This window comes from Podarcis vaucheri (assembly GCF_965113315.1).
Source record: "Podarcis vaucheri genome assembly, chromosome: 2".
Lineage (NCBI taxonomy): Eukaryota > Metazoa > Chordata > Lepidosauria > Squamata > Lacertidae > Podarcis > Podarcis vaucheri.
In genome coordinates this window covers 128,414,408-128,429,655 of record NC_138760.1, presented here as the reverse complement: position 1 = coordinate 128,429,655, position 15,248 = coordinate 128,414,408, and the positions used below count along the sequence as shown (strand labels likewise).

The following is a 15,248-nucleotide window of genomic DNA, read 5'->3' as shown; positions in this document are numbered from 1 at the left end:
CCACCGCCACCACCCCATTTAGCTAAGTACTCATTTCCATTTAATTTAGCAATTGGAGCACTGAAGGGCAGAAGAAGGAAAGTCGCCCCCACTCCTTTCCCTGCAAAGTGTCCTTAATTAAACTGTCATCATTTGCACCTCTGAAACTGCAGTGGCGCTTCATGTTCCATTTTGAACTGTGGCTGCTTGCAAGGGAAGCGGGGACAGGGCACCGTAGAGCTACGGAAACAGTAGAGCAATTCCTCCCCCTGGGTCCTGTTGTTGTACGAATGGGAACCTGGCTTAGGAGTCAACACCTAGGGGCCAAGGTCCCTTCAGGCCCCCAATGAAATATTTGAGGCTGCACCTCCAAAATTTGAGGCTGCCCCTCCAACACAGGAACACCACAGGGATGCGTACTCAGTCCGCTCCTTTATATTCTCTACACGTACGATTGTGTCGCTACTCACCCTAGTAATAGGGTTGTCAAATTTGCAGATGACACAACTGTGATTGGGCTCATCCATGAAAGGGAGGGTGAAACAGATTATAGAGATGAGGTGGAGCGGCTGACAGAGTGGTGCAGAGCTAACAATTTGCTCATAAATACAAGGAAGACAAAGGAGCTTGTGGTGGACTTCAGGAGACAGAAGAGCAACATCCAGCCACTTTTGATTGATGGGGTCTGTGTGGAGAGGGTAATAACGTTCAGATTTCTGGGCATTGAATTACAAGAGGATCTGTCCTGGAGTGTCAACACAAGGGGGCAGTGGCGTAGCGTGGGGGGTGCCAGGGGTGCCGGCCACACCGGGCGCAACTTCTGGGGGGGCGCGCTCGCTGCCTCCGGAGTCGCCGAAGAGCCTCGGGCGCAGGCTGTAGCGGAGCCGCATGTCTCGCAGCGCCCGGCTGAAGGCGCCCGGCAGGCAGCGGCTCTCAGCGCTCACCGCGGAGGACGCACCAGGCAGCCCCTCCTCACAGCCCCGCCTCCGCCGGTGCTGCTGCAGATGCTGGGCCGTTGCATTTTCCTCGCCTCTCTGCCCCCTCCTCCTCCGGGCAAGCGGCGTCGTTTGGGCGGCAGCGCCAGCGGCAACTCGCAGGTTAGGGGGTAGGGGGGGCGCAAATTACGTGCCTTGCCCCGGGTGCTGACACCTCACGCTACGCCGCTGCAAGGGGGCTTGTGAAGAAGGCGCAGCAGAGACTGTACTTTTTGAGAATTCTAAGGAAAAACCATCTTCCGCAGAAACTGCTGCTTGCCTTCTATCACTGTGCCATTGAGAGCGTGCTCACTTATGGCTTATGTGTGTGGTACGGAAGCTGTACTACCCGGGACAGGATGGGGTTGTGCAGGGTTGTTAAGGCAGCAGAGAGCATTGTTGGCTGCCCACTCTCCACCTTAGAGCAGATTTATGCCACAAGGTGCCATAGGAAGGCACTGGACATAGTAAAAGATCCATCGCATCCTGGTCACTGTCTCTTCGAGCTCTTGCCGTCGGGACGGAGATACAGGACGATGAAGACAAGAACGAGCCGTCTTAAGAACAGCTTCTTCTCCAGAGCGATCTCGGCCCTGAATGGGAAGCCCGGACTTTGAAAGTCATCTAATCTCCCTTGCTGTATTATACTGTATTGTTTGATTAGTGTTGTTATGGAGCAGTCAAGTAATTTCGTTGTCCCCGAAGGGGGCAATGACAATAAAGATATTCTTATTCTTCTTATTCTTATTTATGGGTGTTGCCATTCAAATGGTATATGTGCACAGCATCTTGTGATCAATTATGTAGGGCAGGGCTTACCTACCCCCCCCCGCCTGATATTTTATTCAAGTTGGCATCGCTGAAACCAAGAATGAATATATACTTTCCTATATCTGTATTCCTATATCTGTATTACAGTAACCAAAGTTGGTTACCAAGAGTCTGCCCCTGATCGCCAAAGTAAGCTTTCGAAAGTGTTTCCTCCATTGCAAAGTTTGCCAGGTCCACTGGCCCATCTCGACCATGAAATCCTGTTGGTGATTTCTCAAAAACATGTTTTCTCTCCAGCTCTGCACCTGCCCAGTGAGCCAAGCAGGGAGTCCATGAGGTTGCAGACAGGAAACTTCTTCCCCTGTATAATTATCAAAATCATAGTGGTGTATTCCTCTACTCGCACCAAATCTTGTAGGATTTCCCCTGAGACCAATAACCTAAACTTCAGAACCAAGGAGAAAATGAGCCCACATCTTGTAAGAAGCTTGAAAGAAGATTGGTGCCATAAATGCTTCTCAAAATATTAAGCATCACAGAGAGCCTGGTCTGAGGTTCAGGGCGGGCAGGGACTGTGAAGGTGGGAAGCTTTTTATTGCTAGCCTTAGCTCTGCATCCATGGCTAGAGCCCAGGTGTGCCACTGAAGTCACTGCTTATCATGGTCACTGCTAGGATGATATCACTGCTGCTGCTGCTGCTGCTGCTGCTGCTTATGCCTGAGGCTGTCTGTGGGACTCAGGCAGGGAAATGCTCTGTGAATCTGATGCGACTTCGAAATGAACCAGTGAATTATTACAGGGCAGGGGACCATCTCATTTGTGGGATCATCTCACCAAAAACTGCTTTATTTAAACCATACAACTTCTCTCGGCCCCCATTAACCGTGATTACCGAGTAAGTAACTATATACCACTTGGCTGCTGGAGAAAAAACATGAAATCAGTTAAGGTAAAGGGATCCCTGACCATTAGGTCCAGTCGTGGCTGACTCTGGGGTTACGGTGCTCATCTCGCTTTATTGGCCGAGGGAGCCGGCGTACAGCTTCTGGGTCATGTGGCCAGCATGCCTAAGCCTCTTCTGGTGAACCAGAGCAGCGCACGGAAATGCCATTTACCTTCCCGCCAGAGCAGTACCTATTTATCTACTTGCACTTTGACATGCTTTCGAACTGCTAGGTAGGCAGGAGCAGGGACCGAGCAACGGGAGCTCACCCCATCATGGGGATTCGAACCACCAACCTTCTGATCGGCAATTCCTAGGCTCAGTGGTTTAACCCACAGCGCCACCTGCATTGAAATCAGTTAGCTGTTGATAACTTTCATGTTAGTGTCCCAGATGAGGCTCACCTTATGTAGGGATTTTTTTAAAAAAATGATATATGCAACCTTGATCTAGCAATCTATACTCTGCTAAGGAGAAGGCAGTGCAGACTGAAGATTTCTTCTCTGGTGCCAAGCATAAACCCACCACATCCTTAACACATCCCCCTCACTGCTGTGGCTGTCAGCGAATTTCACTGCCAGAAGGGAGATGCAGGGAAATGGCTCAAGTAGTCTTTAAGGCCTTCTGGTGGTTTATTTCCATGGAGGTTCTCAACCTGTGGGTCCCCAGATGTTGTTGGACTGCAACTCCCATCATTCCTGAGCTCTGGCCTTGCTAGCTAGGGGTGATGGGAGTTGTAGATCAACAACATCTGGGGACCCACAGGTTGGGAAAGGCTAGGACTCCATTGCCCATAACTAAGTGTGAAAGTTACATTACTCTGTGGTCAGCCACTTAGAAGTAAATCCCAATAAGCAAAATGAAGATCACTCCCAGTTAAGTGGAACCCGGCAAATCTATAACATCCTTTGATCAGCTTCCAAGCATATCACAAACTTCTGAAATAAATTTGATTCTGTTCTTTGAAGGCTGCGGACCTTCTATCCCAAACTATAAACTCTACAATGTTTTAGGAAAGCGGCAAATTAATATCCAACTTGCAACCAGGGTCTGTATCTGTCCCCCAATAAAAACATAGGAATAATTATTTGAGGATGCACTGTTTCGAAGCGTATGGTGCCTGGAAAGGCTTCCGATTTATAAAAAGAAAGAATTTGGCATCCGTCCCATCCCCCACCCACAATGACTGGAGAACGGCAGCCTGTCACAAGTGCTGTATTTAATGTTTTGCAGTATCTCAGAACAGAAGTACTGGCACATCCTGTCTTTCTTGCTTGCTGTTCAGGAGTTTAATCTGGATCCTTCACTTTTACCCAACACCACTTTGGGCTACAACCTCTTTGAAACCTATTTCAATGGCAGAGTGGTTTCCAGTGCACTGCTGGACGGGCATTCTGGTGGGGAAATGAATATTCCAAACTACAACTGTGGAGGACGCAAGAACCTCTTGGCTGTTATTGAAAGGGCTGAATCGGACATTTCTACCCATGTTTCTAGCATGTCGGGCATCTTCAAAATCCCACAGGTAGGGACTGGGATGGTCACCAGTCAGGGAAGCCACAGTGGTGGATTTCCTGCATTAGAGAGACCTCTGAGCTCCCCTTCGACTCTAGCACTCTCCGTTTTTTTTAAGGATTCTCCTAAAATTATTTATAATAGCCTGAGGTGTCCTAAGAACATGAGAAACACCCTGAAGCTGGTATAGACTATAAGTCAGTCTAGTCTAGCATCCCATTTTCAGCCGAACAGAAACCACTTCTGGGAAGTCTGCAAGTGCGGTCTGAATGAAAATCCACTCTTACAACTTTTGATTCCCAACAACTGGCTTTCAAGACCATGGTGCCTTCAACAGTGGAGGAAGAACATGGTCCTTGCGGCTAGTAATCATTGATAGCCTCCTCCTCCTTGTCTAGTCAGTCCCTTTTTTGCTTGTTATTAACATATATCTGATATTCTTCCTTTCCTCGTTAGCTCAGTTATGGTTTTGCTCTTACTGATAAAACTCAGTTCCCTTTTGCCTACCAAATGGTTCCCAAAGAAGAAATTCAGTACTGGGGGATTGTCAAGTTGCTCCTGAATTTCGGATGGACGTGGATCGGCCTCTTTGCTCCAGACAATGACAGTGGAGAAAGGTTCTTAAGTTCCTTAACACCTATGATGATCAGCAGTGGGATCTGTGTTGCCTTCTCAGAAAAAATACAACAAAGGACTCTGTACCAGATTTCAATACTGAGGGAGCCACCTGTTATGTGGAGAAAAGTCAATGTCTCTGTCTACTATGGGGATGCTTCCAATCAATTTGACCCAATCATCATGGTACAAAGGTTACTAGAAAGGGTACAAACTTGGGGGAAAGTCTGGATCACAACAGCTTTTCAGGACATCAACATAAACTTATCTTATGATATTAATACCTTCATGTATATCCATGGTTCTTTGTCTTTCATAATGAAGACCAGAAAATGGACAAAATATGAATACCATAAGCCACAGTCGGGCACAACACTACGATTTTGGGATGAATCATTTCATTGTTTATGTTCGGAGGCTTTATTGCCCATGAAAGGTTGGATAAGATGCACAGAGAAAGAGAAACTGGAGGTTCTTCCCCAAGATGAGGTTGAAAGGGCCCTGTCACAAGACAGCTACCTTACGTACAGCAGTGTCCAAGCTGTGGCACTTGCCTTAAATTCTGCCTATTCATCCAGATCCAAACAGATGCTGATGATGGGTAGAGGGGACAGGTTGAGACTTGAACGACTGCAGCCATGGCAGGTATTCCTCCCCACCCCCTTGGATCCTTGTCCTGCACCCAGAATCCAATCCAACTAGCTCACCCGTGATAGCATTTCCAAGGCATATCTAACGTGTGATTCTCCAATGCTATTTGGCTTGCTTTGGTGGCATCAGAAGACATTCCATGGTTCAGTCACCATTCTCTAGTGATAAATTAAGAATGCAACTCAGCTTTCCCCCAATTTCCCCCCTCCCCCTCTGACTTCCCTCAACTTCCTCTTCTGGTTTTTTTTTTGGGGGGGGATATATCTTGTTGATTTTCATGATCTGATATGCTGTAATATGATAAAAATGCAAAATCATATATATATATATATATATATGCAGGTTTTGGTGTCTTCGGGTGTCTTCCCGTGTAAGAGTCGGGGTGTCTGTGCGACGTTTCGACGAGGTTTCGACGTCGCACAGACACCCCGACTCTTACACGGGAAGACACCCGAAGACACCAAAACCTGCATTCCTGTACCCGTGAAAATCTATGAAAGCATATATATATATATATATATATATATATGCAGGTTTTGGTGTCTTCGGGTGTCTTCCCGTGTAAGAGTCGGGGTGTCTGTGCGACGTTTCGACGAGGTCTCACTCGTCATCTTCGGCTTCTTGTTACCGCCGGGGCAGGGGCGAACTCGGAAACCCGGTTTCCGAGTTCGCCCCTGCCCCGGCGGTAACAAGAAGCCGAAAGCACCAGCCTGAAGATGACGAGTGAGACCTCGTCGAAACGTCGCACAGACACCCCGACTCTTACACGGGAAGACACCCGAAGACACCAAAACCTGCATTCCTATACCCGTGAAAATCTACGAAAGCATATATATATATATATATATATTGCAGGTTTTGGTGTCTTCGGGTGTCTTCCCGTGTAAGAGTCGGGGTGTCTGGGCGACGTTTCGACGAGGTCTCACTCGTCATCTTCAGGCTGGTGCTTTCGGCTTCTTGTTACTGGAACAGAGCAGAATCTGGTGTTTGAGTTCCTATAAATACTGTTGAGGGGTGTGGTGTATAGCCTCCAACGTTCTGGGCAGAGAGGAAGTTCCTAGATTAGTGTGCCTTTTCTTCTTTTGTTCCTTAATTACTTGAGGGATATCTTGAGTGATTTCATGAGTGATATTCTGAATACCACTGGGTGGGTCATTAAGTGTAGATTAGTTGCTAAAGCTTTCGTGTCTTGACCTCTTGAGCTTGTGAAGAGTTTTTCTGAGAAGATGGCTGTGCTGCATTTAGTTGTGCTCTGGCTTGGCTTCGTGTATAGGGGCGAGCTGTAATTTTGTGCCTTGTGCCAGCCAGATCTGTGTAGGGATTGCAGGGGGGTGCAGCATCCGGAGGTGCCACTATAGTTTGGCTACTGGATGGAGTCTGTAATATGTCTGTGGAGAGGGTCTGGGTTTGGGTCTGGTGTGGTTGATTGGTGACGGCGTTCTGTGTGCCTCTGGTTCTGGTGTCGGTTTTTGTGGGGAGGGCTAATTTCCAGATGTCAGGCAGGCGGGACGTGTCGTCACGCTTGTTCATGTTGTGAGGGTGTTTCTCTATCTCGATGGCTTCCATGATTATTCTCTTGTGGTGATGTTCCATGTTAAAGAGCAATTTGGAATCTGCAAAATTAATTTCGTGTCCTGTTTCTTTCATGTGTTGGAAAAGAGAGGAAGTTTTTTCTTCTTTTTTGACGGCATTCTTGTGTTCTGCGATACGTGCATTTATTCGTCTGTTTGTTTGTCCAATGTACGTGGCTGGGCAGACTTTGCAGGGTATTTCATAGACCCCTTGGTTTTCGAGCTGGATTTTGTCTTTTGGGTTTCTGAGGATATTGGCTATTTTTTGGTTGGTGCAGAAGGCTGTTTTGATATTGTGTTTATGGAGGATTTTGCTAATTTTGTCCGTAGTGCCCTTGATATAAGGAAGGAGGGCCATGCCATTGTTTTCTTCTGTGTCTTGGTTTTTGGGGGGTGTTTCTTTTTGGATTAGCTTCGTAACCTTGTTTTTCTGGTATCCATTGGCGATTAACACATTTGAGAGATTCTGTAACTCAGTTGTCAAGTGGTCTTTGTCAGCCAGGCGTTTGGTTCTGGAGATGAGAGTCTTGGCTACGGAGTTTATTTGTGCAGGGTGGTGGTGTGATTGTGCATGTAAGTAGCGGTTGGTGTGTGTTTTTTTCCGGTAGATAGTGTGTCCTAGGGAGCCATCAGGTTTTTTGTAGATTAGGACGTCAAGAAAGGGGAGTTGGTTGTTGTCTTCTATTTCCATAGTGAATTGTATTTTGGGGTGTAGGCTGTTGAGATGTGTGAGGAAGCTATCTAGTTTTTCTTTCCCGTGTGGCCAAATTACAAAGGTGTCGTCAACATATCTGAGCCAAAGTTTGGGTTTGTGTTCTGACTTGTCTAAAGCATTGGTTTCAAAGTGTTCCATGTACAAATTTGCGATGACCGGTGAGAGGGGTGATCCCATAGGTGCTCCTTCTATCTGTTTGTATCTTTGTCCATTGTGGATGAAGTACGTGTTGGTTAGGCAGTGGTTGGTCAGGTCCAGAATGTATTTGGGGGGATTGTATTTGTTTTGAATGGCTGTCAAGGCTTCATTAATGGGCACTTGAGTGAAGAGAGATACAACATCGAAGCTCACAAGTAGGTCATCGGGATGTAGGTATTGCTTCTTTATTGTTTCTATGAACTGGAAGGAGTTAGTAACGTGTGAAGCGATGGATTCTGCATAGGGCTGAAGTTGCTTAGCGAGAGCTGAAACTGAGACCTCACATAAGACAGACAGACACACCAACAAACTCTACAAACTAGAGAAACGCCAGAAGCCCAGCCACCCTCCACAACAACCCATGAAACAAACAGTACATAACATATCAGACAGGATCCTCACCCCAACTGAAACCAAAGTACTCTCCAAAGGTTTCAACTTTGCAGTCGCCCTGAGACGCATCCCCACGGAAAACATCATATGCGGAGTCGAAGCTAGCCTGACCAAAATCGACCCAGATGAAGCCAATAAAATCAGACTTGAAGTCACCAACATCCTCTGCTCCAGCAAACCACCCAGAAGCAATTTACACAAAGAAGAACAGAAAGCACTCACCAACCTGAGAAAAGACAACAACATAATCATTCTCCCAGCAGACAAAGGCAACGCCACTGTTGTGATGAACACATCGGACTACCAAGCAAAACTATCAAATCTACTCCAAGACCCTACCTACCAACCTATAAAAACAGATCCCACCACCTATCTGGAAAAAACCACCAAATCCAAAATAAAAGCCTCTCCTATCAGTGAAGAAATCCAGCTAAGAATCATCCCCAGAGAAAAATCATCCAGATGCCCCAAACTCTACGGTCTCCCCAAGATACACAAAGAAGGAACACCACTCAGACCAATAGTCAGCTCCATAGGCTCACCTCTACAAAATCTCGCTAAATTTCTCGCTAAGCAACTTCAGCCCTATGCAGAATCCATCGCTTCACACGTTACTAACTCCTTCCAGTTCATAGAAACAATAAAGAAGCAATACCTACATCCCGATGACCTACTTGTGAGCTTCGATGTTGTATCTCTCTTCACTCAAGTGCCCATTAATGAAGCCTTGACAGCCATTCAAAACAAATACAATCCCCCCAAATACATTCTGGACCTGACCAACCACTGCCTAACCAACACGTACTTCATCCACAATGGACAAAGATACAAACAGATAGAAGGAGCACCTATGGGATCACCCCTCTCACCGGTCATCGCAAATTTGTACATGGAACACTTTGAAACCAATGCTTTAGACAAGTCAGAACACAAACCCAAACTTTGGCTCAGATATGTTGACGACACCTTTGTAATTTGGCCACACGGGAAAGAAAAACTAGATAGCTTCCTCACACATCTCAACAGCCTACACCCCAAAATACAATTCACTATGGAAATAGAAGACAACAACCAACTCCCCTTTCTTGACGTCCTAATCTACAAAAAACCTGATGGCTCCCTAGGACACACTATCTACCGGAAAAAAACACACACCAACCGCTACTTACATGCACAATCACACCACCACCCTGCACAAATAAACTCCGTAGCCAAGACTCTCATCTCCAGAACCAAACGCCTGGCTGACAAAGACCACTTGACAACTGAGTTACAGAATCTCTCAAATGTGTTAATCGCCAATGGATACCAGAAAAACAAGGTTACGAAGCTAATCCAAAAAGAAACACCCCCCAAAAACCAAGACACAGAAGAAAACAATGGCATGGCCCTCCTTCCTTATATCAAGGGCACTACAGACAAAATTAGCAAAATCCTCCATAAACACAATATCAAAACAGCCTTCTGCACCAACCAAAAAATAGCCAATATCCTCAGAAACCCAAAAGACAAAATCCAGCTCGAAAACCAAGGGGTCTATGAAATACCCTGCAAAGTCTGCCCAGCCACGTACATTGGACAAACAAACAGACGAATAAATGCACGTATCGCAGAACACAAGAATGCCGTCAAAAAAGAAGAAAAAACTTCCTCTCTTTTCCAACACATGAAAGAAACAGGACACGAAATTAATTTTGCAGATTCCAAATTGCTCTTTAACATGGAACATCACCACAAGAGAATAATCATGGAAGCCATCGAGATAGAGAAACACCCTCACAACATGAACAAGCGTGACGACACGTCCCGCCTGCCTGACATCTGGAAATTAGCCCTCCCCACAAAAACCGACACCAGAACCAGAGGCACACAGAACGCCGTCACCAATCAACCACACCAGACCCAAACCCAGACCCTCTCCACAGACATATTACAGACTCCATCCAGTAGCCAAACTATAGTGGCACCTCCGGATGCTGCACCCCCCTGCAATCCCTACACAGATCTGGCTGGCACAAGGCACAAAATTACAGCTAGCCCCTATACACGAAGCCAAGCCAGAGCACAACTAAATGCAGCACAGCCATCTTCTCAGAAAAACTCTTCACAAGCTCAAGAGGTCAAGACACGAAAGCTTTAGCAACTAATCTACACTTAATGACCCACCCAGTGGTATTCAGAATATCACTCATGAAATCACTCAAGATATCCCTCAAGTAATTAAGGAACAAAAGAAGAAAAGGCACACTAATCTAGGAACTTCCTCTCTGCCCAGAACGTTGGAGGCTATACACCACACCCCTCAACAGTATTTATAGGAACTCAAACACCAGATTCTGCTCTGTTCCAGTAACAAGAAGCCGAAAGCACCAGCCTGAAGATGACGAGTGAGACCTCGTCGAAACGTCGCCCAGACACCCCGACTCTTACACGGGAAGACACCCGAAGACACCAAAACCTGCATATATATATATATATATATATATATATATATATATATATATATGAATGGAACTCAGCTGTGACTGTGAAAAGCCAACAACATTATTCTTATGAGTCCAGAAGTGCACTAGCGCTACTTTGGAGGAGACTAGAGTGAAAAGTGAAAAGAGATCAATAATTTCCATGTTTTCTCAATTCTGTTTTTCTCCTGTCAGTCCAGCTCCACCCTTTCTTAAAAAACGTCCAGTTGTTTAACACCTCCAGGGGTGGATTGTATTCAGATGAGAATGGAGACCTGGCAGCTGACTATGATATTGTGAACTGGGTGGTGTTTCCCAACGAGTCTCGTGGCAGAGTGAAAGTCGGGAGTGTAGAGAGACAGGCAGCCTCACGTTTAAAGCTCACCATTAACCCAGAAGCCATCGTGTGGCCCTTGCAGTTTAAAGAGGTAAATGAATTTTTTATATGCTTTTTTCCTGCTGAGATTTATTAAACCCAAATTATTTACAGGGTTTATCTATATGATACTGGAAATTAGTTTATTTAATTCATATGCAGACTATAATCTAGGCCTCACCTGCTGCACCCAAATTCGCACCATAAACGCTGTTGGGGAAATTGATTTGAATTGGAAAATTTAGTAATTTCCCACCAAGCTGGAGCTCAAACTGCAAGCTGGAGTGGGGTTGGGTCCCATACACTCTCCCCAAAAGCTTTATAAATACATGAAAATAAACTAGGGGAAATAATGTTTTTTTGTGTGAGCGAGCAGTATAATTCTATATGATATAAATCTGCAAAATCCCAGTGGCATCCTGATTTGATTGGTGATGAAAAATGCTGGAACAATAACTAATAACATGCATCCCTGACCAGCCTTGTTTAACATTTTTAATGAAAAGTTTCCATGCTCCGACATCCAGACATTTGTCTGCATAAAGTCATCAATCACCCCTGGCTCTGTGCCCTAGACCCAGTGCCAATAAAAACTGCACAGATTCCCTTTTCTTAACACCTGTTTCCTGTCCTAGTATATCATCAGGCCTGTGATATTTCCTCTGCTCTGCCATTGCTGGGGCAGCAAAAGTTGTTTCTAAACTAGATACTTATGCATCTGCAGTATTTAAATACAAAGGCGGGGGTAGGGTCTTTGCACACCTCATGACTCAATTCCACATCTCTAACCATTTCCCCTTGATGATCCTTCACTCTATTGTCAGATTGTGCCTTGTGCCAGGTGTACTGAAAGCTGTCGCCCTGGATACGCCAAGGTAGTTCAAGAAGGACAACCGGTTTGCTGCTATGCTTGTGCACTGTGTGCTGAAGGGACAATCTCCACTCAGGAAGGTGCGTGACTCAAGAGGAGAAGGCATTCCTTGGGGAAACAAAGATAGGCCAAAGATTCTCTCAGCAGAAATTATCTGTGAAGATCCTAAATACGTCTTTGGAATGTGAAACCATTCTTGGCTACTGTGATGTTAAGTTCCAAAAAGCAGGATTTCTCAAACTGCAGGCCTGGAGGTGGCACCAGTGGGTGATGTAGAGGCATTTCTTGGAAGAATTTGAATAGAGATTTACTCAGAAATATAAGAGGCCAGCATGTTAAAACCATCAGAAAATACAGGGAATAAAGAGAAGGGTGGTTAGAGAGGGAATGTGTTATACGGTGGTACCTCAGGCTAAGAACTTAATTCGTTCTGGAGGTCCGTTCTTAACCTGAAACCATTCTTAACCTGAGGAACCCCTTTAGCTAATGTGGCCTCCCGCCGCCACCGCACGATTTCTGTTCTCATCCTGAAGCAAAGTTCTTAAGCCGAGGTACTATTTCTGGGTTAGTGGAGTCTGTTACCTGAAGCATCTGCAACCCGAGGTACCACTGTATAAACAAAATGTAAATGTAAAAAGGCACAAGGGGAATCATAGAATCAGGGTTAGAAGGGACGCCAAGTCCAACCACCTGCCAATAAAGGAATCTCAACTAAAGCATCCATGACAGATGGCCATCCAACCTCTGCTTGAAAACCTCCCCAAAAAAGGGGAGTTTGTTCCACAGTTTAACTGCACTTTCAAGCGTAGATGTTTTGGAATGTAGCAGAACACATTGTTGTTGTTGTTTAGTCATTTGGTCGTGTCTGACTCTTCGTGACTCCATGGACCAGAGCACGCCAGGCACTCCTGTCTTCCACTGCCTCCCGCAGTTTGGCCAGACTCATGTTTGTAGCTTCGAGGACACCGTCCAACCATCTCATCCTCTGTCGTCCCCTTCTCCTTGTGCCCTCCATCTTTCCCAACATCAGGGTCTTTTCCAGGGAGTCTTCTCTTCTCATAAGGTAGCCAAAGTATTGGAGCCTCAGCTTCACGATCTGTCCTTCCAGTGAGCACTCAGGGCTGATTTCCTTAAGAATGGATAGAATGGCAGAACACATTAGGACCACTGAATTCTCTTATCTTCCTTTCAGATGCAGACTATTGCACCACATGTGCAGAAGATCAGCACCCAAACAAGCACCAAAATCAATGTGTCCCCAAGGTTATCACCTTTCTTGCCTATGAAGACTCTTTGGGGATCACACTGGCATCTTTTGCCCTATTCCTCTCCTTAACCACGGGTTTTGTTTTTGCCATCTTTATTAAATACATGGAAACTCCCATAGTCAAAGCCAATAACCGAGACCTCTCCTACATACTTCTTGTATCTCTCTTGCTTTCCTTTTTGTCCTCCTTCCTTTTCATCGGCTGCCCAAGGAAAGCGACCTGCCTTCTCCGACAAACAGCCTTCAGTGTCATCTTCTCAGCTGCTGTTTCTTCTCTGTTGGCAAAAACCATCACGGTGGTGCTGGCCTTCCTGGCTACAAAGCCAGGGAACAAGGTGAGAAGATGGCTGGGGAAAAGTCTGGCCAACTCCATTATCATTTCCTGTTCCAGTGTCCAAGTTCTCATCTGCACCATCTGGCTGGGCATCTCTCCCCCATTCCCAGACTCTGACATGCACTCCCAGCCTGGAGAGATCATCCTCCAATGCAACGAAGGGTCTGTGGCCATGTTTTATGGTGCCCTTGGCTACATGGGCTTCCTGGCTGCCATCTGCTTCATGGTGGCTTTCCTGGCCAGGAAGCTGCCTGGGGCCTTCAATGAAGCCAAGCTGATCACCTTCAGCATGCTGGTCTTCTGCAGTGTTTGGGTGTCCTTTGTGCCCACTTACCTGAGCACCAAGGGGAAATACATGGTAGCCGTGCAGATCTTCTCTATGTTGGCCTCCAGTGCTGGGCTTTTGGGCTGCATCTTCCTTCCCAAGTGCTACATTATTGTGCTGAGGCCTGATCTGAATACAAAGGAGCATCTCACAATGAAATCAAAGTGAGACATCTTATTCTTTGATGTCAGCTGCCCTTTTTAGCAAGCAGTTCTGTTAAGCTGAGATGCCACAAACTGGACCCAAGGCCTTAATTCACCATTAATTTAAGATGTTAACTAAATGAAGCCTCTTATTCTCAAAACTTCCAGTTCTGCAGATAGATTTGACATTAAAATATTTCTTTCTTAAACCCTGTTCAATTGATGGGCTGTTGATGAAACGTGTGGGGTCAGGCCACTGTCCAATTTACTCACGGCAAGCATGTCAGAAGATAGATGCTCTTGTTTGTATGTGATGCCAATAAAAGGTTTGATGATGATGATAGATGCTCCTTTTTCCCTGGCGGAGGAGGGAGAAACTGGGCAGAAGTAGCTCGGCAGGGGATTTGAAAAGGAATCCCTTAATCAGAGGAGGAGAGGAAAGATGAGGACTTACAGTATTAAGTGATGATACTGAGCATTGAACAGCTCAGAATCACAATACTTCATGGACCACTCTCTCCTATGAACCTATCCAGACCCAGAGATCATCATCTGAAGCCCTTCTTCCTGTGGCTCCTCCAGGAGAGGTCCAAAGGGTGGCAACAAGAGAACAGGCCTTTCCTGTGATGGCTCCTCATTTGTGGAATACCCTCCCCAGGGAGGTTTGCCTGGCACCTTCATTATTCATAATTTAGGTGCTAGGCAAAAACTTTTCTCTTCAACCAGGCATAGGGCTGATTGATGTCCCATGCCCTTTTAAACGTGTTGGGGGGGGTTATTGGTTTTCGTTCCTATTTCTATTATGTATTTTGTGTTTTTTATATTGTAATTTTATGTTGTGAACTGTCCTAAGATCTACGGATGGAGGACATTATACTACTACTAATAAAAATAAAAATAAAAATAAATTGCATCCAGTTTTCATAGTCATACTGCACATGCCCTCCTCCTTAACATGTAATATTTTTTTAAAAAAATATTTTTATTAATTTTGCAATACAAAATTATAAAAGACGCAACACATATTTTCTCACAAATTACATTTGTTATGGACTTCCCTCAGCTCTTCTGATAATCCTCCATATTAATCATTTCTTACACACTTCCTAATTTTATATTGCCTTATACTAATTACCTCTCCTCCC

The 15,248-nt window shown here is 45.5% G+C and overlaps 2 protein-coding genes across 2 annotated transcripts in view; both read left to right on the top strand.

The window, feature by feature from the left end:
* Positions 1-1,976: 1,976 nt before the first annotated feature.
* The window catches only part of LOC309527275 (vomeronasal type-2 receptor 26-like), a 49,577-nt gene continuing 36,305 nt past the window's right edge, over positions 1,977-15,248 (top strand). The window contains exons 1-3 of the mRNA XM_082213964.1: positions 1,977-2,619; positions 3,901-4,192; positions 4,639-4,799. Coding sequence (XP_082070090.1) covers positions 2,384-2,619; positions 3,901-4,192; positions 4,639-4,799 — 689 coding nt within the window. The 5' untranslated portion in view covers positions 1,977-2,383. The remainder of the gene's footprint in view (positions 2,620-3,900; positions 4,193-4,638; positions 4,800-15,248) is intronic.
* On the top strand, positions 4,827-14,142 carry LOC309527403 (vomeronasal type-2 receptor 26-like). Its single transcript, XM_082214248.1, has 4 exons — positions 4,827-5,442; positions 10,983-11,215; positions 11,988-12,114; positions 13,227-14,142. The coding sequence occupies exons 1-4, from the start codon at positions 5,436-5,438 to the stop codon at positions 14,126-14,128; spliced, it is 1,269 nt and encodes a 422-aa protein (XP_082070374.1). The 5' UTR covers positions 4,827-5,435; the 3' UTR covers positions 14,129-14,142.

Coding starts and splice junctions, on each gene's coding strand:
- LOC309527403 (XM_082214248.1), top strand. Junction 11,216..11,987: donor GGCCCTTGCAGTTTAAAGAG/GTAAATGAATTT, acceptor CTCTATTGTCAG/ATTGTGCCTTGTGCCAGGTG. Junction 12,115..13,226: donor GACAATCTCCACTCAGGAAG/GTGCGTGACTCA, acceptor TCTTCCTTTCAG/ATGCAGACTATTGCACCACA.